Source organism: Microtus pennsylvanicus, chromosome 4, assembly GCF_037038515.1.
Source record: "Microtus pennsylvanicus isolate mMicPen1 chromosome 4, mMicPen1.hap1, whole genome shotgun sequence".
NCBI lineage: Eukaryota > Metazoa > Chordata > Mammalia > Rodentia > Cricetidae > Microtus > Microtus pennsylvanicus.
In genome coordinates this window covers 26582568-26607554 of record NC_134582.1, presented here as the reverse complement: position 1 = coordinate 26607554, position 24987 = coordinate 26582568, and the positions used below count along the sequence as shown (strand labels likewise).

General features: G+C 41.1%; 1 protein-coding gene across 1 annotated transcript in view; it reads left to right on the top strand.

Annotated features, from left to right (window-relative positions):
• Positions 1 to 1242: 1242 nt before the first annotated feature.
• Slc27a6 (solute carrier family 27 member 6) overlaps positions 1243 to 24987 on the top strand; it is a 41525-nt gene continuing 17780 nt past the window's right edge. Inside the window, exons 1-4 of the mRNA XM_075968616.1 lie at positions 1243 to 2343; positions 13425 to 13628; positions 17552 to 17710; positions 20127 to 20251. Coding sequence (XP_075824731.1) covers positions 1863 to 2343; positions 13425 to 13628; positions 17552 to 17710; positions 20127 to 20251 — 969 coding nt within the window. The 5' untranslated portion in view covers positions 1243 to 1862. The remainder of the gene's footprint in view (positions 2344 to 13424; positions 13629 to 17551; positions 17711 to 20126; positions 20252 to 24987) is intronic.

Sequence of the window (24987 nt, the reverse complement as noted above, 5' to 3'; positions counted from 1 at the left end):
TAAATACATAAAAAGCCATTTAAAATGCATAATTAAATGTTCCTCTGTGTTTTATCTTTAGTAAAATTCTCTTTGCATAAAAATATGTACTCTTTTAATGTAGCTCAATGTTTTCAACCTGTGAATGGTGGCCCCTTTGGCAAACTTCTCTCTCTAAAAATATTTGTACTATGACTCTTAACAGTAGCAAAAATATTGTTGTGAAGTATCAACAAAAATAATGTTATGGTTGGGGAGTCACCACGACATGAAAAACTGCATTAAAGGGTCTCAGCATTGGGAAGACTGAGAACCACTGCCATAGCTGCAAGCATACCTGAGAAATCCTCTGAACTCTGACAATTGTTTAAACTACCTAATTGAAAAAATAATACTGTTTTAAAATACCTTATTGAAATTGTTCTTAGAGAATTCCATGCGCAGATTTCGTACAACTGCTGCAACTCCCAGCTGCCCTCATGTTACCCACTTCATCCCTTCCAAAAATCCAAAATAGGCATCATTTCATACTTTTAAAAGTTACGATGGTGACTTCAAATATTAAATCAATTTTTTGACATTGGCACTCTAAAGACAGTGTTGCAACGGACAGACCAACATTAACTTAAAATGCGCTTTAAAATTCGTCTATTGTAAACAAAGACAACGGGAACTTTCTTAGATGAGTTCAAGCATTCTACTTTTCTTCAGAAAATAATCATTTTGGGGCCCAACTTCTTCTTAAGTGTACACTCATCTCCAGTCCTCTTTCGGCAGGTTTTGCTTTGTTTATTGGATGCTTTTACTTTTAACTCCATCAATAGTTTGCTAAATCTACTAATAAGCCTCTAGGGCAGCATTCTTTCACCTCACTCGTCTCTCCAGAAGCCCCTCATCACCCCTAACCCAAGGCCAATAGCTGGGGCCTCCAGACACCCCCATACCGTGCTTTCCAGTACCTATGTTACTCTGCATGAGACTGTGGGACATCCGGCCTGAGGCAGGTCTTAAAGCACGATGTTGCCACCACACTGCCACGTGGAAGAGGAGGGTCATTTGCTCAGCAAGACCGCTGAGAGTCCAGAAAATCACTGCCATGCTGGCTCAGAGCTGGGGGAGGCAGGATGTAGGCGGGGTGCCTCTTCCAGTTCCAAGGACACTGGGAAGATCCCTAGCTTCTGTGGCCAGCAGCTCCTTCCAGCAGACCGAACTTGTGTGGGCGGGGAAGGGAGAGCCTTGCCCTGGGCGGGGCGAGGGTGACTGGAGAAGAGTGACTCTGACTGCAGAATCTGTCTCGGGACTGCGAGGCGTGGCTGAGCCCCTGAGTGAGCACAGGCAGGAGCCCAGAACAAACCACTGCCTTTCTTTAGGATCCCATCTCCAGTTCAGCCTCCAGATCCTGGCAATCAAAGGGGAGCATCTACCTGCGGAGGTACAGAGGAGCATAGCCTAGTTCTTGCAAGGATCAAGAGATGCCAAAGACCTTCCCAGCTTGAAGCCCAGAGTCTCCTGCAACCAGCCCCCTCTGGCAGCAAAGAGGATTGGTAACACTGGGCTGTGGGGGACTCATTTTTTAGGAGAGAGAGAGAGAGAGAGAGAGGGCTGTGTGCAGTGGCTTTTTTTTTTTTTTTTTTTTTTTTTAGAGAAGACTCCAGTGTTCTGCTCTACAGCACTGCGGGGGTGCAGTGTCCCAAGCCTCCTCAGCAGCTTTCCGTTGCCTTCAAGTGACTTCTTTCACAGGATACACACAGAAAGCCTGAGCCAGAACTGCGAGTTCCAGCCCTGAGCTTTTAGGACAAGGGTCTCCAGGGTAAAGGAGGTGAAGCCTTTGGAAAAGAAGACACTAATAGGACCCCTTGGGTCAGCTGGTGGCCAGGGCAGTCATGCTTCTGCCTTGGCTCACAGGATTTGGGGCTGGATTGCTCTTCCTGCACTTGGTGCAGAAACTTCTGTTCCCGTACTTCTGGGACGACTTGTGGTTCCTGCTGAAGGTGGTGCGCTATGGAATTCAGATGACGATATACAAAGTGAGAGGGGAGCTGGTCACTGTGCTGGATAAGTTCCTGAGCCACGCCAGGAGGCAACCCCAGAAAGCCTTCATTATTTATGAAGGAGACGTTTACACCTACGAGGACGTAGACAAGAGGAGCAACAGAGTCGCCCATGCCTTCCTGAACCACTCGTCACTGAAAAGGGGGGATGTTGTGGCTCTGTTGATGAGCAACGAGCCCGACTTCATTCATGCGTGGTTTGGCCTGGCTAAGGTGGGCTGCGTGGTGGCCTTCCTCAACTCCAACATTCGCCTCAGTTCCCTCCTGCACTGCATCAGCACCTGTGAGCCCGTGGCTGTGGTGGTTGGCGGAGGTAGAGTATGGGCTGTGGTCTGCTGCGCACAAAGAGAACCAACCTATTTCCCCGCCCCTTTTCTAAGTAACCATATTTCATGTCTAATACTTTGAGGTGGGTGATAAGGTGTATAAGTTATGCATAGGCAAACGTTCTTCAATACCATAGCCGGTGGCTTCCTCTCCAGCCCTCTTCAATCACGTACCTCGTTTGTAGGTTAGTAAATAGCAATACAATGGAAAGATTTTTTATTTATTTATTTTTTTTGTGAAATCTCTGCTTCTTGCCATTTTGGAAAGGGTAACTAGTACCTTCAGTCCCTGCAAGGTCTCAAGAGACGTAGGGTTGGGTCAGTTATTTTACCAGCCCCGGGCAAAAAGTTTCATGAATAAGAAAGCTACCAATTAGTGATTTTATCAAGAATGAGAACATTTGGATAACAGAAATTTTAAATGTGAAATTCACAAGTTCTTATCTTCACTCCTGCACTTCCTTTGTACTCCGCAGCCAGGGGCAGACTCCTGGCAGACAATAGTCCTCCCCCTTGTTTGACTCACCTCTGTGGTTTTCTCTCAGTTACCTTCTTCTTCCCCTGATGTGAGTTAAGATACCTATGGCTACATATGTTCTCACTGAGTAATTAAAGAAGAAGCTGGGAAGAGGGTGGAGTAGCTCAATCCACTAAAATAGGAAGCATATTGCTTATTTGATGCAACCTAAAGGGTTTAGACAATTTCTTCTTGCATAGGGCTAAAAAGTCATAAAGGTGTCCAAAGTATTGGGAAAAATACTTAAATATTTTAGATTAGTTGGTACATACCGGTTTTTGGTATAGAATTTCAGAATCCCGTAAGAGAGGGGAGCATAATCTAATTTCTACTAAACACGTAGACACTTCCGGTTCTCTTTTCTCACAGACTCACACATGATCAGAATAACTTAGACTGGGGGGACAGAAAAGGGCTGGCCTTCAACACTGTCACTTTTCCTATTTCTCTACGTCCTTCCAGCTTATCTTGTGGCCCAACCAAGTCAGAAGATGTTTATCTTCAAGCACTGGTTTCAGCTAGTTTAGGGCCATAGGAGTGGAGAAGCCAAAATCTGTTCCTTCGGTACTGTCTGGTGGTTTTCTCGGTCCTGTCTTCCACTTCACTTTGTAAAGAGGCGTGTTTGTGTGCCGAGTTTCCAGTGACCTAGAGCGACAAGGAGAAACCACGCAGAATGTTGACAGTGTGGTAAAAGAGTGTTTATCAATTACTACAGGCTATGAATGCAGTAGACAAATAAGCAAGGTTTATTGTCTGTGGACACAGTCTGACATTTTATCCCATGGCTTCCATCACTGCGTATCATGTAGCGAATTTCAGCTCCCAGTTATACTAGAAAGCATTGTCTCCCTCCAGAAGAGCAAACTAAGAGGGCCCCAGCACCCCTGAAAAGATCTCTGTGGCTATGACGCTGAGGGCAATCTGAAAAGCTTCCCAGAGCAAATTACTAAGGAGTCTTAGTGCTGGGTACTTCTCAATTTGTTACACAAACTTCATGCTGTAGCATGAAGAGTTGCTTAATTATGTTCAATTAGTGTTACAGTTTACTCGTTCTAGCTTTGACTTTGCTCCCCCATAACTAATTGCAGTGTTTCCTTGTTTTTCTGTTCGAATGCCAACATCCCAACATCCCCCACTTCCTATTTAGGACATAAAAGCTATGGAGACCGGGAACATTGCTAAGTCCAGGAAAGTACCATCCAGACATAAATGCCTAAGTTTGATCCACAGAACAAACTTAGAAAAAAAAAAAGCTATGTGTGGTAATCTCAGAGCTGAGAGGAAGATGCAGGTGGGTTCCTAGGGCTCACTGGCTGTTTAGCCTAGCTTACTTGCTGAGCTCCAGGCCAATGAGAGACTCCACCTCAAAAATAGTAAAGTGTAGCTCAGCGGAGGAATACATCGGACTGACCTCTGACCTCCACACAAGACCATACACATATTCGTACACAAAACACACACACATACATTCTGCATACATAACATGCATTCACACACATATACATGCATTCACACACATAGATGTACACAGATGCAGTCACACACACATGCACACATACATGCACACACATACACACACAATATACTTCCACACATATACATATATATATGCATTCATACACACATATGCATTCTCAAACACATAAACACACACACACACAGAGACTAATACTTCACAGAGACTACTACTTTGTCTTACTGGATGGAGTTTTAAGTCCATTCTATTTAGCAGAGTTTTCTAGAAAAGTAGTTAACTGGAGAAATTAAACTTAAGTACATTAATCACTTATTTTAACATGTCTCAAAACACACACTACATGAATTTCAAGGCTGTGATAATTATCTTTTAATTAACGAATAGGTTGTTCGTTTAAGAACAGCCTGGATCTTAGTAAATTGTGTGCACTTAAAGTTATTATCCTGGAATACTGTATTCTTGGTATTTTAGGCTGCATTGGTGAACACCATACATGATTAGGTTTTTAAACTTCAGAATCTACAGATTCCGACCAGCTGTTCCTAATGGAGATCCTTGTGGTCCTAGGGAGAGTGTACAGATGTGGAGAGCCGAGTGGTTTACACAGAGCAGCCAGGCAGACCTAGCAGCTGCTGGAATCTCTCTATGAGTGTCACTCTATTAAGCTGTAAGATGGTGATAATGCTGTCTACTTCACAGCGCAGCTCTGAGGATGAAATGATTTGGCTTTTGTGAAGCGGCCAAGGGTCTGTTAGGTAGTAGCTTGATACTTAGCATTGGAAAGAATTCCTGCTGTGCTCATGAAGACATCCTACACCCACAGGAATAGCACCCAGTTGGCTTGAAGTGGTGTTTTAAAAAAACATCACACCTCTCTATATATCCGGTTATATCCGGTTTATTGGGGTGTAGGACAGTATATGTGCAAATTTGTATATGGACCTGTGTGTGAGTGTACATGCATATGTGTGCACACGTAGACCACAGGACAACTTTCAGGGTAGTTTTTCACCTGCCATTCATTTTCCTTTGGAGAGAAAGTATCTCTCGTTGACTGGAAATCATCAACTAGACTAGCATGGCCAGCCACTAAACACCAGGTTTCTGCTTGTGTCCTGTCTACCTGTGCTGGTATCAGAAATGTGCACTATAATAATTTATTTGAAGGTGGTATAAAACTTAGACTCTGTGCTTCTAAGGTAAGCTCTTGACGAGCTCCAGAGATCTCTCTGGAGTCCCAGAAGTAATATACAATTTTAAACAAGCTTTACGGATCAGGTCAAGTAATGTTCTTGGAGATAGGTACAATTTCTACCTTGACTTACTTATCTGGTAACCATATTCATGAGGAAGCCAGAGAAAAAATATCAATTAAACCACCATCAAGCATTATTCTATTATTATTATTATTATAACAATGATGTCACTGTTACCGTTTCTCAAAGACTGGAGGCATGGTTGAGGAGGTCCACGAGCACATGAGGATAATGTGTTTTTTGGGGAACAATAAGAAAGCCGCTGCATTCCTCTTCTGTTCAGTGGGTGCTGGGGGTTGTGAACCTAACTCTGACCACCAACCAAGCTAGAGATAAAAAGGGAGAGCCCGCTTCCTAGCTCCCTGTTTGTGCTTATATTATCTCAGACCATGCTCTAATGATCTGCTATCAGAAAGGTTATTGGCTGAATGAATTCCTTCAACAAAAGCCAACTCCTGTAAAACCTGTCTCCAGGTGCTCTGAGAAGCAGATGGTGATAGGCAAAGAAATCAGGTAGCTTAGGTTGAGTAACTCATTTTAATAGATTGCAGAACTGTGATTCAAAACCTAGGTTCCGATGTGGGATACTGATCTAATCCCCATCTGGTTGTATAAGCACTTTCAGGTACATGGCAATATAGTTATGAAAAAGTATGTGTTCTGGCTATGTTGTAAGAAAACATTACAAGATAGCAATGTCAACACATCGGGCTTTTAATACATACTAATTAGAAAACTGTGTATGATACTAGACCCTCCAACAAAGCCTGAAGACTCACGCAGACTTGCAAAACAGTCTCTTAGCTGTGTTACAGTCTAGAGGTCTGGATCAGGATTGTGTTCTCTGACAGTCACAGAATTAAAATTAAAAGTCAGGACAAATCTCAGACAGGAAGGTGACAGCCTGGAAATTCTCCACACAGCTGACAGAATCTGTTGGTAAAGAAAGCTTTTATTAGGGAAGAGAAAACACTACTCCTAAAAGAGAAGTGCTTTGGGTCGACCTTGTGTCCATATGTTTCCTGGAGTGTGTACATTTTACTTTCTGAATGCACCTCATATTAAATCACTATAAACTTTTAAAACAATCTTCTGTTACCCCAATCTTCTCTACTTTAAGTGTGAAAACACTTTGTGTATGAACTCATTTTAAAAGACTTCAGATTTCTCTTCAGGAGAATGAACTGCTCATGTTGGCAGCAAACATGCTAACCTGTCCAGCCTGGCCCTGTTATGATGAGCAGTTGCCCTCATAAACCGTGCAGAGCAAATGTTCAGGTTAGCAATGGAGACTTTGCAATCTGGCAAATGCCATTTAACCATAAAAGCAAACGTTTCTTGACGCTCAATAGGAAGAGAGAAAAAATAAAGTCCTTCTAAATTTTATTGACTGTTATGTGTACAGAGGTACAGAAAGCAAAGGCTCCTGTGAACTTTGTTACCTACCTTGTGTCCTGTGATACCCTCACATGGGATCCACGTCCATTTTTAGGATAGTGCTAATTTTTTCTTGTGTTTATAAGAATGGTTGTATTGTATTTCTCTCGTCTTAGATTTAGCAGGGTCAAGAAAGTTACCTTGTTACAGAAGAAAATAATTGATTTTGTTAATTTAAAAGTAATAGTGTAGCCAGGCGGTCGTGTGCACACCTTTGATTCCAGCACTCAGGAGGCAGGCGGATCTCAGTGAGTTGGAGTCTGGCCTTGTCTACAGAGCATGTCAAGTCCCAGGACAGCCAGGGTTACATGGAGAAATGCTGTCTTGAAAAACAAATAAGCGAACACACAAATAAACCGAAGGTATAGTGTAATTAAAAAATAAGAACAAAAACACAAAAAGGCTTAGACAGAGAATCAATGAAACAGAATGGCTCAGACATATCACCTCTTTCAATAGAAAAGGGGAAATTACTTAAAACAAGTCAAGAGAAGACTGCTGATTCTGAGAATATTTATAATGTATAGAAATGTAGAATGGATGCTAATCAGGAGGGCTGGTATATATTTAGAAGTTTAGTAGTGTGCCCAGATTAAAACAAGCCCAGTAGCTTGGGCAAGCTATTTTACCCTTGTGGTTCATTTTGTGGTTCATTTCCAGGAAAGGGAATAGCACACAGTTCCTAAGTGTGCTATAATTTGTAATAAACAGTGTTCATAAAGTACACAGAAACAGCATAAGAGGTAATACTGCATGATAATAATGAACATAAATACACAGAAATAGCACACATGTCCTAAGCGTTCTGTGATCTGCAACAAACAGTGTTGATAAAATTAGCTGGAGCACTATTTATTCAGGACTGTGTTTCTGCACCTAACATGATGCACTGGTACCATTATGTCTGAATAGTCCTTTATCACACGGCTTCCTTAAGCATCATTTCTTAAAAGCCAAAGCCTAGCCATGCCCCTGTAACAAGGTTATTGAGCTGCCCTACACAGGAGAGTGTTGGCTACAAGTATGTGATAAAATAGATAATTTCACCCTGACTTTTTTGTGAACATTGTTCTGCACTATAGAGAGATCAGTTTGCCTATTTGCAGTTGAGTTTCATATTGGGTTTATTAATGTTTTTGGTGCTGGAAATTAAACCAAGGATCCTACAAATATCAGACAAGCATGCTACCATGGACCTATACCTTGAGTCATATAAAAATTTTAAGGTAAAATATTTACCAATCTATTGAAAGCTATAATCAATTGGTTCCTTTCCCTCATATTTAATACTACAGGTCTGTTAAATGTCGAGCAGGATGAAATAAAGAGTTATTGAAACAAAATGCAAAGCACAATTCGCATGACATGTTAGACAGACACGTGAAATTCTTGTTATTGCTTTTGTAGTCTCAGAAAAGTGACTAAGAGGTGCAACGATGATGTAAGAAGAATCGTTTTGTACTAAGGGCCTGAGTGCTCACACACAGGATCATCCCTTACTCATTTTTACACTTGAGATTCCACCTAATAACCTGCCTGAAATTTTTGCATGTTTTCAAAAAAAACACTTGAAAAACAAACAAACAAACAAACAAAGCGAAATGCATTGAGTCTCCTTCTGCAATACAGACTATTAAACATCGTAGGAAAACTAGCTACTGCATACCTGCATACATTCACCAGAACTGAGAATCAGAATATCGCATACCTGCATACACTCACCAAAACTGAACATTCTCCTTGATTCTTATATTTTGCTTAATTTGTATTTGTGGTACAAGTAAAGATTAAAGGACATTTAAAGACCTAGCCCCTAGCTCCCTGGCAATGTAATGCTACATCATTTATGTGTTTGCTTTCAGTTCCTTACAGGTTCTATTTATGAGATGTCTAGTGCCATTTGACTCATTCATTGGTATTAATTAATTTTATTGAAAAAAGTATTTTTCATACAATCTGTTTTTATTATGGTTTTCCCCAGCCCCTCAGATCCTTCTGGCCTCCCTACTCACCCATCTTTATGTTTTTTTTTTTTTTGTTTTCTCTCAAACAACAACAACAAAGAAACCAAAACAAAACCAAGAAATACACACACATATACACATACACACACACACACGCACGCACGCACACACACACACACACACATACACACACACACACACACACACACACACACACACACAGGAACTACACACAAAAATGAAAATCAAACCAAACAAGCAAAGGACAAAAAAAATCAAAGTAAAATTAAAAAGTCTACAAAAATATTTATTATTAAGTTTGTTTGTGCTGCCCAGTGACTCCTGGTCATGGGCCTGCCCTAAAATATGGTTGACACACCCAATGAGACTCCTTTGGAAAAAATTGACCTTCCCTCTTCCAGCAGACAGCAACTGGAGATAGCTTCCTCGTTAGGCATTCGACCCCATGTCTACCTAAAGTCTCAGTGCTGGGACCCCTTCTGACCTGAACCTGTGCAGGGCCAGCAGCTGTCACAGTAGCTGTAAGTTCTTATGTGCATCGGTCTTGTTGGGCCTGGAAGACACTTTTTGCTTGGAGTCACCCATTATCCCTGGCTGTTATGATCTTTCCACCTGCTCCCTCTATGCCACGATCGCACCAATATATCCTCAGCCAGGTCACTGTTGCTGGTCACAGGGTTTGTAGCTGGGTGACATTGGTGTACCTTTCTCCACTCTTAGTACCGTGAGTGTTAGTCACTAGGACCGAAACATCTTAGGAAGCTTCTACAGTAGTAGGTTTCCATATAATATTTCAAATGGCCTTTAGTGTTAGTTGTCCCCCCCCCATATTCCTTTGTTTACCCTGCACCCCGTCCCCTTTCCTATTTAATCTTCCTATTCTAGGTTCCCCTTGTCTCTCCATTACACTTATTTTATTTCCTCTTCCTTGAGAGATCCTTTCCTTTCCCCTCTGGTCCCATATTAGGTACCTAATCTCTACAGTTATTTGGGTGAAAGCATACATTTTGAAAGCTTAAAAGCTAACATGTACATAAAAGAGAAAACATAGAGTATTTGTCATTTGGGGCCTAGGTTACTTCACTCAGGATACTTCTGTCCTAGATCCAGCCTTTTAAATGAAAATTTCAGTAATCAGTTTTCCTAACAGCGGAATAGTATTCCATTCTACAAATGCACCGTGTTTTCAGGATCCATTCATCAGTTGATGGGCATCTAGGCTGTTTCTGATTTTTGGCTATTATGAAAAGTCAGCAATGAGCTTGGTTAAGTAAATGCCTCTGTAATAGGACACAGAGTCCTTCGGGGATGTGCACGAACATGGTATAGCTGGGCATTGAGACAGATATATTCTCAAATTGTGGAGGAACTATGACCCTGATTTCCACAGTGGCTGTACAAGTCTGCACTCTCACCAGCAATAAATGAGTGTTCCCCTTATCCAACATCCTCATCAGTATGAGCTGCCATTGGTTTTATTAATCTTGGCCATTTGTTTTATTGATCTTGATCTTGGGTTAAGATGAAATCTCAAAAGCGTTTTAATTTGTATTGCCCAGATGGCTAAAGATGTTGAACATTTCATTAAGTGTTCCTTAGTCTTTTGTGTTTTATCTTTTAAGAACTCTCTGTGCCTGCTCGTGGTGGCATACACCTTTAATTCCAGCACTCAGTAGACAAAGATCGGTGGATCTCAATGAGTTTGAGTCCAGCCTGGTCTACAGCCTGAGAGAGAGTGAGTACCAGGATGGACTCCAAAGCTACATAGAGAAACCCTGTCTATAGAAAAACAAAACAAAAACAAACAAACGAAAACTCTGCTTACTTCTTTTTTTTACTCATTGAAAGGAGAAATCTTTATTAAATCATCATTGACACTTAAAAGAAAAGCAAAAAATAATGCTTTAAGTCCCTTAAAACAGCGAGGGAGTAATGAATTTGCTTTTCCATTGGAACCTGCTTCTGAGTTTACTTACCTCAGCAGGAAGCCTGTTAGTTCTAGGGAAAAGCTTCCTACCCTACCTCCATTCCCTGGAGTTCCTGCCCTTTAGGCTGACCCAGGGTCCCCTCAGCATGTTTTCAGTTTAATTTTAAGAATTAAATAACACATAGTTGCTTTTTATGTGCAGGCCAAATTTCATATATTCTAGAGCATTCTGACCAGGGTCTACTGTACACTAAAAAGTATTATTACTAATCACCATTTTTTAAAAGTATGTCTATTTGTGTGTATCCTTGTGGGGGTATTTGCACTTGAACACAGGTGCACAAAGATGCCAGAGGATCATCTGGCCACAGCAGCTGTATGACAGGCCATTGTGAGTGGCTAATGTAGGTGCTGGACCCTGAATTCAGGTCCTTTGCAAGAGCAGTGCACATTCTTAACCTCTGAGCCAAGTCACTGATTTCTTTTATGATGCATACGTGGTTTGGGAATTGCTTCATTTCATTTTGATTACCAGTTAGTTACACTGGGCATCATTTTCAGAACCTGGTTTATTAGCCTCCTGGAGACGCTGTGATAAAATAGCCTGCACTGGCAGTTTAAACTAAGGAATTGTATCGGGCCTAGTTCTGAAGGCTGCTAAAGCCAGGGAGGTTTCAGGGTCATGCTCACAGAGAAGTAAAAAAGACATTCTTTGCCTTTACTTTGACTCTGGTGGCTGCCAGTAGTCCTTGGCCAATGGGTGTCGTTGTGCAGCTCCACCTAAAATGTTAGTGTCAATGTCAATTTAAAATAAGCAATAAAATAAGCAGAAGTCCCTCACACCTGGCAAAAGAAACATCCTAGAAATACGGGACAAAGCTAACAACTGTAATAAATATAAAACTTGTACCCTACTCTCAGAGACCCGTGTTAAACTAAGGCAAAATTCCAGCAAAAAGAATGTGATGTACACAGCTCTTTCTCTATTCTGGAAAAAGAGTTTTCAGGAAGGATGGATTTTGTTTCTTTTCTATACGGTTGAGTGCTGGGTACCTTAATATCTAACGCTTCCTCCTGAGGGGTACCTTAATATCCAACGCTTCCTCCTGAGGGGCTCACCACTGCCTTATCTCCTTTCTCCCCCACCAGTGACCTTCTTTACAGTATGGCATTTTATCCTACATTCGTGGCCAAATGAGAGTTTCAAATAATTTAGTCTCCCCTTACTTCAGCCATTGCCTTTTTGTATTATTAATCCTGGGAACACCGAGTTTCCTAAACCCTGGCTGTTTTTTCATCCCTCAACCCTCAGATTCTTGAACTAACTGCGCCCCAAAGGTTTTCAGTTGTGAGTACTTAAGCTCTCAATGTTAACTGCTCCTTTTTTTCTGCCTCACTTTGTTTCTGTCCTTGGTGTTGAGCCCCAAGCTGCTGCTGGAGGCTGGGCTGTCACTGCACTCCCAGATGGCCCTGTCACATCCTTCCCTGCATAGAGGATGTTTCTGAAAGGCATTTTTTCTTTCCTCCTCTGCTTCAGGGGTTTGCAACTTTACTTATCACGTTGCCTAGAGAACAGGCCTCTCTCTGAATTCATTAGCCTTCGGCTTCAAAATGGCCTGGAAACCACAATGATCCTAGGACTCCAGAGTAGCCAAGGGATTTCCTCAAGTGTGTTTCATGAAAGAGGAGCAATTTAACACCCAGGTGTTCTTTTGGAATAACTAACGACCAAGTTGTATTTAGAACAAAATGTCTACTTCAGTATCCTAATATTAAATTTGAAAAGACCCTAGGAAGTAGTTTTATTTAGAAATTGGGAAACTATAACAATTGTAGTAATAGAATCCATGAGATTATTTAAGATAGCTGTAAAGAGATAGATGGCAAGAAGAAAGAGAGGCTTGGTCTGACCTCAGTTGAGGGGACAAATGTGTGGATGACCAAAAAGCCTACAGAAGATGAGATCTGGTGTCTTACAGCTGCAGAAACTATTATCACTCCATAACCGCTTTCTTCAGGGCCTGCTGAGCCTGGCATGGAAGCTGAAGTGTAGTCTTTTAGCAGGAAGGTATGAAAACCACCAACATTTATTGTGATTCCACTTTGTGTTGTTCAATCAGATGTGACAAAATTGTCCTTTCATTTAGTCCTGTTGAAATAGAACCAGAGTCCAGTTGAAAGAGAGAAACAGGGCTTGGAAAGGTGGCTCGTGCTTACAATCCCTGGATTTTGCAAACTGAGGTGGGCAATTGCAAATTCAAGGACAAACTTGGGTCATTTGGGGTGACAAAGCTTCCCAAACCAAAAAATACAAGCACAAAGTAGCCTTGCTGTAGCTCAATCAAGCAGAGAGGATACTTTACTTCCATTTTATCTCTGTCTCAACACATGAAAGAAACACAACATGAAATTTGAGATCCCGGGTTTGTTTGGGTTTTTTTAACCTATTTCTAACCGCTTGCTTTTCAGATTTGCTTGGAAGCATAGAAGAAATCCTTCCCAGCCTCCCCAAGCACATTCGTGTTTGGGGAATGAAGGATTCTGTTCCACAAGGTGTAGTTTCACTTACAGAAAAGATGAGCCTGGTCTCTGATGAGCCAGTGCCTACAAGCCATCATGTCGCCTCAAGCCTCAAGTCTACGTGCCTGTATATTTTTACCTCTGGAACAACAGGTATTCGCTCTGTGTGTGTGTCTGTCTGAGTATGTGTCTGTCTGTGTGTGTGTATGTGTCTGTATGTATGTGTGTGTGCATCTGTGTCATCAGTGCTGGGACTGCACAGACATGCACATACAAATAATTAAAAGTAATAAAATCTTAGATCGGATGTGTAAGATCTCAAACTCGGGACTGATGTCTAACTGAGGTGTCTATTTACATACCAGAGTGGACCTGATCCCCAGGTTCTCCCAGCTTCTCTCAGTACCTGTTACAGAGTCATCCTGGCTGGCATACACTGCCCCCTTCCCTTCCCCCAGCTTCCACAGAGAACCCAGCCATTTGGGCTAGGTCCTTGGTCCTTAGCTCCTCTCTTGCCTCCCTCTCTCTTGTCTTCCTCCTTTCTTTCCCTACCTCTCTTTCTCCTCTCATGGCCTGGTCCAGTCTGGACTCTTCCAGATGCCTCTGCCTACGCTCTCCCTCATAGCTACAATAAACCTTCCCCTTCTGCCACTAATCTAGGAGTGTTGTTTTCATTTTTTTTTATTCATGATCCCGGCACTTGCGAGGCAGAGGCAGGCGGTACTCTATTATGAGTTCAAGGCCGGCCCAGTCTACAGAATGAGTTCTAGGCCAAACAGTGAAACATAGTGAGATAGTGAGAGCCTGTCTCAAAAACAATTTTCCAGTCATTTGTAACAAATTAATATCTGAGAAATCATGCCTGAAAGACCTATGGTTCTCAGGTCTCGGAACTTTCAAATGCAGGTGGGGAAGTTAATTGCTTTGGCTTTAAAAGGTAGCTTGTTTCGATTTTGGCAGATGCTGGTGCTCATTGGCCTTACTTTCATTTGAGATTTCCTTAGGGTGTGAAATCGAAGGATGCTGGAATTTCTGAAGACGTCAACACAGTCCCAGAGCTTAGCCAATTTCTTTGACACTATTTTTGCTCTTTTTCTGGACCTCAGATTCTGGTACCTAATAATGAAGAGAATCATTTAGGTAGTTGCTAGTTACCTTCCCTTCACTTTCAAACCCTGACCAAAAGGCTAAGTGAGGTGCCTATTTAACGCATCAAAGCGGACCTGGCTTCTGGGTTCTTCAGCATCTCTCAGTTTCTGCCAGTTCCAGGGTGTGGCTGGCATACCCTGCCCACTACACTCTCCAGCCCAGAACCTGGGCTGCCATTACCCTAGAGGCTCTTTCCCTTAACGACAGTCATTTAGGTTACCTACACTTTTGTACATTTGCCCTCTTAGCTGATGCCGCTTGTCCCCCTCCCCCACTTTCCCTTCCCCATGTGAAGAGGTCACAGCTCCGCCTCATCAAGTCTACTCTGGACTCTCCCAGATGGTCCAGTCTCTACGTACACTCTCCCTTTCATCTGTAGTAAGTTTTCTCCTCCATCCTACCTAGGAGTGGACATGTTCCTTTCCTTTTCAGGTCTCTTTTTCACCCCCCTTCTGTGTTTAAAAACTTGATAATGGACTCTTAAGCAGTTCTTTCTATTCCTGACTTGTGGCGCAGGTGACAACTCTCCTAACTTTCCCAGAATAACTGAGTCTTGTGACTCCCTGGAAGTCTTGAAAGCTTTAGTGAGTCCCAAGAAAGAAACAAAACGGGCTTAAGTAACTCAGCTTTCCTTACTGGGGGGAACGGTTAAATGGTGCTAACCAAAGGAAGATAATAAAACTGCTTGAGAATGCACGAGAATTCTTTTACTTTTAGGAAGCCCTGAGAACTGTGAACGACAAACCAGGGAGGCTCTGTGATCAGAATGACAGTTGGAATTTTGTTTCCATGTTTCAATATTGCCATTCCTGTGTGTGTGCCATGCCCTAAGCAAAACTGCTATTACACATGAATTAAGAAAACTGAGCAGACAGTCATTTGGTGCATCTTCTCCCTTTGAGTTCTCTAGGAACCAGACTATATTTTAAAATATGACTAGAATAAATAAACTTAAAATGCTTGTATGTATGTTTGTTAGCACAATTTTAGTTGGATATTGGTATTTGAAAGAGAATAACTTTAGAAAAGGGGGTTTCTTTATATTCCAGTGGAAAGTGTTTAGCCAGTTTGCTGACTTTGTGATTGTGTTCTTGTGACAAGTCAGGGGTGACTTAAAGACAGTCTCTACCTGTCCACTCCAATGAGGGCAGACTGGAGCAGATTGTAACAGGCATTTATTTGATCTTCAGGGTCAAAGCTGAGACATTTTGTGCTGTTGCACAACTGGCTGAGAGAGAAAACACCACTAATTTTACATTTATTATATTGCAATTATATAGCCGAGAATTGGGAAAAAGTTGTGGATCTTTGAGAGAAAAAACACTGTATTTATTTTTTAATTTTGCTTCAAAGGCAGAAAGTATGGGAATAATCTTTCTTTAAACAAACGTGTTTCTCTATGTCTGGCAAGAACAGGCAGAAAGTAGGCATAACCTCTCTTTAAACAAACGTGCTTCTCTATGTCTAGTGAGAACAGGTAACTTAGCAGACACTTAGCACCCATCTACAAACATCTACAAATGGTTCTTGTTTCCCCTGCACCCTGGCCCTCCACCCACTTCCTCTTCCTACCATACTTAGATCAGTGTCATAACAGTGGACACTTGCTGACTGAGCCATATGGAATGCAGATTACATGGACCTCTCTTACATGTAAGTGGAAATGAATAGCTTCAAGGAACTGTTAGTTGAAAGGAGTGTTGCTTGTGTGTAGCAGGTGAGACAAGATGAAGGATGAAAGCAAAAGATAACAAAGAGAAGGAATGGATTACACACAGGTCTAGAGAGATTAGGGATGCCAGTGGGAGGTCAAGGGGCAGTAAGGAACCCTACCTCAAGTGCTACGTGGGAGAGGGGCCAGTGGATAAAAACTTATTGAAGTCCAGGGGCATTATCCCTTTGACTACTCTATAGGGATCATGTAGGGGATAGTTAAAAAAAAAAACACCAATGAAGAAGCATTTTCACATGCCCCTGGTGTTGATCATTGTGTTTATCATGGTCAAACCTATGGGTGTGGGTTAGTGACGTGAGGGGCGTGTCCTGGAGCACAGTCTCCTGGTCATAGAAAGTTCTCAGAAGCAGAAAGAGATAACTGGGCTTCCAATAACATGGATCCTGAGATAACAATCATATTGAACTAGTTTGAGATGCCACTTACTCCACAGTGAAAATGCAGCTGTAGATACTGAAGGAGCCCCATGCATTCTGTCAAGTCAATATTTAGACACCCCTCTTCCAGACACCCTTCCTTCCCCTTCAGTCCTGTCCAGCTGCTGTGTTGTTATTGTGCATTTGTTCTTCGCCATCACCTTGGGAATTCCTTCAGTGTTTTCTTGGTTCCCTACTAACTAGAGCCTCAGTTATTTCTTCAGTCTTTCTCTTCAGCTGTTCTTTAGAATCGTGACTAGAACTAGTCTCATGTCACCTACTAATATGTAGTTTTGAGGAGGAAGCCTGGAGGGATTCTCGGTAGAGGGTGTAAAAGTCCAAGCTTTTGGGAGCAGGAACAAAGGAAATTATAAATCAGTCCATTCCGAGAATACGGCGGGGACATTAGATAAGCTGGCTACAGCAAGGTGGGAAAATTCTTTCAATATATTTTTGATATTACTTTAAAGCATTCTCAGCTATAGGTTGGTGGAGGCTAGACTCCTGCAAAGCTTGTTCCAAAAAGCTTACCCAATGGTTATGAGAAAATTAGCTCACATACGAAAGTAAACACAAATAGCCATTTCCTAAAGCATGTAAGCTGTCTGAAGATAATTTTGGCTCTCCACCTACATTTCACCTTTCTCAGTTATGACAATGTACCTAGCTGCCATCAATTAGCATGATCTTTAATGTGGACAGGAATCCTTCCAAGAACTCAGAGTCCCTCAGAGAATGTGTGGGGGTTAATTTTTCTTTCTTTTTTTCTCTTCCAGGTCTGCCCAAAGCAGCTGTGATTAGTCAGTTGCAGGTGTTGAAGGGATCCTTTGGGCTGTGGGCTTTCGGCTGCACAGCTGACGACATTATTTATATAACCCTCCCTCTGTACCATAGCTCAGGGGCTCTCCTTGGAATTGGTGGGTGTGTTGAGTTAGGTAAGTTTGCTTTTTCTTTTTGATGGGTCATCAAAATATTTAGTCTGAGCTTATGCTTATTGAAACTTACAAATATTCATAGAAGTCCGAGGAACTGCATATTGCATAAATACATGTAATATCTGAGACAAGGAGACATTTTTGTAACATAGCACATTGCTAAACTACAAAAGTCAAATCTTGGGCATTTGCTCTTGTGATATCAACCCTGCATAGACTCCCTTTTTCTTGTGGTTGCTCATTCTCTGGCAGACCAACTCCAGGATCATCAGGCAGTCAGTCACAGGGAATAAACATGTCAGTCACATAGTTTTTCAGAGCAAGCTCCCAAAACTCAAGGGTCACTTCAGCAGCATTCTGCTGAGCAAAACAAGCCAAAGCTCAGACAAGCATCTAGACTGGAACAGTGGGAAAATAAACTCTACCTCTTCCAGGCAAAAAGAACAAATTTGTATTACACAGGTAAGTTAGGGGAAGGAATTGGAAAGGCCAGTTTCTTTTCTTCCCAGTCTGTCCCAAAACACCCAAGAACATTTGAGATAAAGTGTATGACTCAGGAGGTTCCATTTGAAGACATGCAGAAGGATGCTTCATTCACTAGCTCTGAAATACTAGAACTCATTCATTACCGATTGTGCATGCCTGGTACTCAGTTGCAGCTTACTCAGAGTGCGGTCAAGATTCATAGGAAAAGAGCTTCCATCATTAAAAGTATCTATAAGAATCTGGACAAAGAATCTTACATTCCTATCACAACTGGATTGTTAGATATGAGTGTAGGGTCATAGACACTTCTCCACAGACACCACAAGATGATCATTCATGCACACACATAAAGATCACCTTGTTGGGAATTAAGTAAACTGGATGACAGAGCAGAGCACCCAATTTTAATATAGTAAAAAGGAAGGGCATGGTGAGCAAGCCACAGGGGAAGGAACTGCCACCATGTTGCCCCGTAAGCAACTTTAAGTAGATTATTAGAGGGAAGGAGAAAAGAGAGAGGGGAAGAGGGAGAGAGGGAGGAGAAGAGTGAGAAGGAGAGAGAGAGAGAGAGAGAGAGAGAGAGAGAGAGAGAGAGAGAGAGAGAGAGAGAGAACGAGCCTATCTTCGTGAAAGAGAGAGAGATTTGATCTATGTCTATTATTGAATCCCAGTACCCGACCTTCCATGGTGGAATCCACTGCTAGCCAGAGCCCCAAGGACACCAAAATTGTGTGGACGGAGCTGTAGAAATGCCTTAAGCTGGTTTACTAACTGCCCCAAGCACCTCTTCTTGAACAGCCAAGGGCAGAGTTGGAAGTAAGATTCCATCACTGTGAGGGTATGTGTGTGTGTGTTAGATCTCAGAGCCAGTAAAACATGGGGTAGTCATATGATCAAGTGATTCTATTCATGGATACATGTCCAAAAGAACTGAAAATATGCAAACACACTTGACCATGCATGTGCGTGTTACTATTAGTGTTGATGGCCAAAAGAAGGAGTAATCCCAGAAGTATTACTAATGAATTAACAAATAGAATATTGCATATCCATGGATATATTCAACCATAAAGAGGATGAAATACGGATGCATGTTACAAGATAAACAGGCCCAAATCACATTTTATAGTAAATGAAAGGACCAGGCACAATATGCCACATTAGTCAATAACAAGCAAATTTAAGGTAGATGTACATAAAAGATTGCCAAGGGTAAGGGAAGCTGGAAATTGCTGCTAAGGCGGTAAAATTCCTTTGGGGTAATAAAAACAATGGCCCTAGACTAAGATGATGACACTGATGGCACCTTTGTGACCATAAGAAAAACCACTGGGTTGTATGTGTTAAATTGTGAATTAGATTCCAATTAAAAACAGGATATCATGTTAAAAATATGTTATTAAAACTCGACACTTTATCCATTGGTGAACTTTTGTCGGTGGAGTTTAAGCATAGCTCCTTAAATCTCTGCTTTGGGGTATGACAGATATAAAGTCGTCAGAGCAAATTGCATGTTTTTGTGCAAAGATAAAATGAGTCAATATCATTCATCTCTGAGACGAAGGATGGAAGGCTCTCCCAGAGCTTATGGGAGTATACCTGCACTTCCAGTGCTTGTGGTAGTATACACGGACTTCTACACTGGCATACATGGACTTCTATACTTGTGGAAGTATGCATAAACTTCTTACTGATTCTGAAGGTGGTTCCATTCCACAAACTGCAAAATGCACATTTGCAGTCAGAACTCATAGCTACCACAGGACTGCACTAAGAGATTACTGGGCTGTAAAAGTAATGTTTCCAAATCAACTTGCTAGCAGTCACTGAAGATGAATTATCAAAACCCTGGAAGGGAGCGAATCTGTTAAGACAACCGAATCATTTGAGTTTCGTGGTAGTTACTGCCTGTTTTGACCTCTTCCCACAGGTGCTACGTGTGTGTTAAAGAAGAAATTCTCTGCAAGCCAGTTTTGGAATGATTGCAAGAAGTACAATGTGACTGTGTTTCAGTACATCGGAGAACTTTGCCGTTATCTGTGCAAACAGCCTCAGGTAGGAGAAACCAGTCCAGGAGGTGCTGAGGATTTCAGACGGAAAACGTGCTGGGGAGCGGGGCAGGAGGCAATTTTGGTTTCTTTGCTTTCACTCCACAGTCTTCCAGAACATAATTTATCAAAGACCCAGAGGTGCTTACAATATACAAGATGAAATAAATATGAAAGTTCTGGAAAATAAGAGACAGACTACCCAGTAACGTGTTAATTGTGTGCTTTGTTCTGTAGCAGGACAGGACAGATCCATGTGCTAGCGTACTGCAAGTCCAGGCTAATTCAATTTTATTATGAAATTTATTATGAAATTAGATGCATATGATGCTTACAGAAAAATAACTCCAAGCTTAAAATTGGCAATGCTTCAAAACTCTGTACTTTTAAAATAGCAATTGCACTTACTATTTTTTTAATAAATGATTATATTGGGTATAGTCCTATTAATGTTTTTAGCATTAAAAGGAAACTTTATTGGTATTCATCTCCCAACCCCCAAAGCAGTGGATCTGACATCCTTTTGATCAGCTGTCACTGCATGAGAAATAGGTCAGTGTAGAAATTTGTCAAAGCCTAGAGTGTGTCTTTGTGGCTTATTTGCTTTCTCTGTCCTTGCCTTTGTTCTGGACTCATTTATCTTTCCAAATATTTTTTAAAAAGAAAGAAGAAAGGAATAAAAGCTTTCTGACTTCCTAAACACTCTTGACAGCAAAGATGTGATTTTTTTTTCTTTAATCAAATCAACGTCAACCAGAGAAATTGTGAAGCATACTACCCTTCCTGAGGACAGACAGTGGAGCCTTAACTGAGCTATACCTCCTGGCCTGAGATCCCTCACTCAGCATGTCTGCCCAGGATGGTGGGTCATCTCCTCTGTTTTTACTGGTTAAAATATGAAGACTACTTCCATTAATTATTTCCAATGCTGATGAGATGAGGCAGGGACAAATAGAACGTTTTAATTATGTGGGATTGCACGAGACAGATGAACACAGAAAAGAATGTGGACTTGGACAGCCTGATCTACAAGATGCTTTTATTGGTGACCTTGGGGAGATTTCTTATCTACCCCACCTCCTCCGTTGGTTAGAAGCTATCTAATTTTTTTTAAATTAGCAAATCTGGATTTATCTAAAGAACATGTGGTTTCATTATCCCTTCTTAGCATTATTTTTTAAATAAAAATATGTACATGAGGTTTCAAACCATGGTCTATGGGATTCTCAGTTTTGCCCCCATTCTGTAAACCGACCTAACTTCCTGCCTGTACTAGTTCAGTGTGTTATTGCAGTGCTTGCAAGGAAAGCCCACTGTCCGAACGCGTGATTGTGCTTAAAGACGCATTGTTGTGTGCTAGACATATGCATGCATGCATGATTATCAGTAGGCTTTAGAACTAAGAGGTCTCCTTTAGAATCAGAGTGGAAGGACCAACTTTCCTACTGTCTACTGTTTGTGCTTTAGATGATCATTCCAGGGTGAAACACTGCTTCCTGCAAGAAACAGTTTGCCATGCGGAGCTGTAGGCAGTAGTTAATTGGTTTTGTGTTCGGTACTTCTGCCTCTACATGTAGCAACAAACACTCTCATTTCCTTAAAACGTAAAGTTACATAGAGTTCTCTGCATTTAAAGAGAAACTATGGAGTTTCAGGTTTTCTAGGCAACTGAAGAGGGTCTTCGAGCCAGTTGCAGTAGGGTTTTTCAGAGCTGGATGGAGTCCATGTTCTGGAAGAAAAAGACTGTTTCGGAATTAGTGATCTGTAGTAGGTAACTTCCCTTAAGTTCCTGGTGCACGAGACAGTAGAAGAAGTTTTTAAAGAAAATGAAAGCTTCAACGTTGGTGTGGCTCCTTCGTGGATGTCATCACACCAGTCTGGTTCTTTGTACTGAAACCCAAATGATCATGCCTGCTGAGAACTAAGCCCATGGGATATCTGTGAGAGAAGATCTCACTGTGTCAGAAATCTGGGTAACCTTTATATGGCTGAAGAGTAAGCAAGTATTTTATGTGGTTTAGATAATGACTTATGTATGTATGTATGTATGTATGTATGTATGTATGTATCTATCTATCTATCTATCTATCTATCTATCATCTATCTATCTATTATCTATCATCTATCTATCCATCTATCTATCATCTATCTATCCATCTATCTACCTATCATCTATCTATTCATCCATCATCTAACTATCTCTATCTCTCATTCTTTCTATGTGTGTGTGTAACTATATAAATATTTGGCAGTAAATTTGTAAAAGATTCTGTTAGCCTTTTCTGAAATCTTAAGAGAAAATCATTTAAAAGCACATGAGTGCATGTACCCGTACCCACACTTAATTTAAAATGTAAACATTTTCCCTTTAGGCCCTTGAGTAATTTAATTACTTTAAACAGTATAGCATTGATCCTTAATCTGTCACATGCTCTCATAAGACAGCATTTTCCCATGTAACTGACAGGGTGGTAACTGTTGTGGGGAGCTGCTGGCCTGCTTTTCGTCCTGTCCGGCTCCCGCACGGCTAGCTTTACACCAGAAATAACAACACACAAATTGTATTCATTTAAACACTGCTTGGCCCACTAGCTCTAGCCTCTTACGGGCTAATTCTCATATTTTGCCTGACCCATTTCTAATAATCTGCGTAGCATCGTTAGGTGCACTTACCGGGAAAGATTCAGCATGTCTGACCTGGTGGCTTGCTTCATCGCGTCTGCCTGGGAGAGGGGAGCATAGCCTCTGAGCTCACTTCCTCTTCCTCCCAGCATTCTGTTCTGTTTACTCCTCCCACCTATGTTTTAACCTATGAGGCCAAGCAGTTTCTTTATTTTTTAACCAATGACCTTCCTCCATCAGGTAACTTTATAAAACTTTAATTCAGCCTATCTCTTGAATGGTCTAGTTATCTGATTTGACTGTGCACATGAAATACACTGTAAGCATTAATGACACTCAAGAGTATATCTCAATTCAGTCATATATAACCATACCCCATTTTCTATACCATTTCCCTCCTTTCTGCTCTTCAGTCATTGCCCTACCTGTGATACTCTACCTTTTTATGTTGGAATCATCCTTTGTGGTCCATCTAGTACCACTCTACTAAAGATGCATGTTTACTTTTACATATCTTCGTGAACATTTTTTATCTAAACAAATGTGTGTGTTTGTGTGTGAGTATGCTGCATGTATGTAGGTATTCTCAGAACCCTGGAGCTGAAGTTTCAGGTGCTGGGACCTGAACTCAGTTCCTCTGCAACTGAACTCAGATGCCCAACAAGATCAGCAAATGCTCTAAACCACGGACTTATCTCTCCAGATCCAGCGCATGTTTAGTGTTTAGTTTTCTGAAGATATGTTTTGTTTTTAAAGTTTTAAACAATATGTTCAGAGAATATAAAATAGACAAAAAAATTCCACAGTCTCTTTAAGAATGATCTCTCTCTATGTCTTTGTGTGTGTGTGTCTCTGTCTCTATTGCTCTCTCTCCTCTCTCTGTCTCCCTTTCCCTTTTGTGTCTTCTCACTTTATCAGAAGATGTTCAAGCATCATCTTTATATTTATTATTTTAAAAATTTTTTGACCTTGAGTACAAAGCTCAATAGTCTCCCATCCCTTTTAGAAACTGCTGTTAAATTTAATGGTTTTTGTTTTATTTTCTTACTGTTCTACAGATACAGACATTTTTCTCTCAGACAGTTTTCATGGCAGCCCATATATCTTAGACATCCTTTCACAGGCTTCATCCTATAAAAATCGATGCTTTAATAATATTTCAGAATGGCGTCAAAATCTAATTACAGATGTATGGTACTTGGGAGCCAAAGGTTCAGATTCTAAGATGCCTGGGAAGAGATCAAGCCATTTTATTGAGGCACTTCTAAAAATTGATGTGTTTTTCTCTTAAGTCATTTATCTGATAACTCAGGAGTTTACTGCTCTTGTTCAGAATAAATGTCAGAGAATCACAGTTAGGGCGGGGTACTTCCCTAATCTGAAAGGAACTGCCATTAAATGCTTCTGTTTTACTAATGTCTCAACCCCAACTGTTTTCTCTATATTTGGAATTCAGAGAGTAACTTCACTCGCATCTAGACAATAAGGAGCAAACAAGGGAAGACAGCCAGGCAAGCTTTATAGGTCCCTCATTCACAGGATTACTTGACATTGGGGAGCACTGATTGGCTCCCCCATATAGGCCTGTGCATCTACCTCACTAATTCTTAGTCATGTCTTTTTACCTGTTTACCTTTTAGGCTCCCAATCACATCTCGTCCCTTTCTATTTATTCTTGAGCATTCATAGATTAAAACATTTTATTTAAAACCCTTTGGTGGTGCTTAGAGAAGAGGCTGAAACATCCTGTGGTCAATGGATCATATGTTACCAAGAGGTAGTTCTGAGCAAATCATCAATTTACTGTGATTACAATGATAATAAGGCCTTACTTGAACTTAAATGTGCATTAGCCACATTAATTGACATTTTTCTTGAACATGGAACAAAATTCATTTCTTTTTTAATTCGAAATACAAAAGAAGTGTGTGAAGATTGTGCATTCTAAACTATGAGTTACATCCCATTGTCTCATTTTAAGTTAACTATTTCATTGGTTCTAAGGGTTTAATTTACTGTTATCTCCTATGTGGGTCTATAGCCTTTAATATATATTTACATATATGAGTGTGTATGCATATATATATATATGTATAAAGATTTATAAATAAACAAAATTAG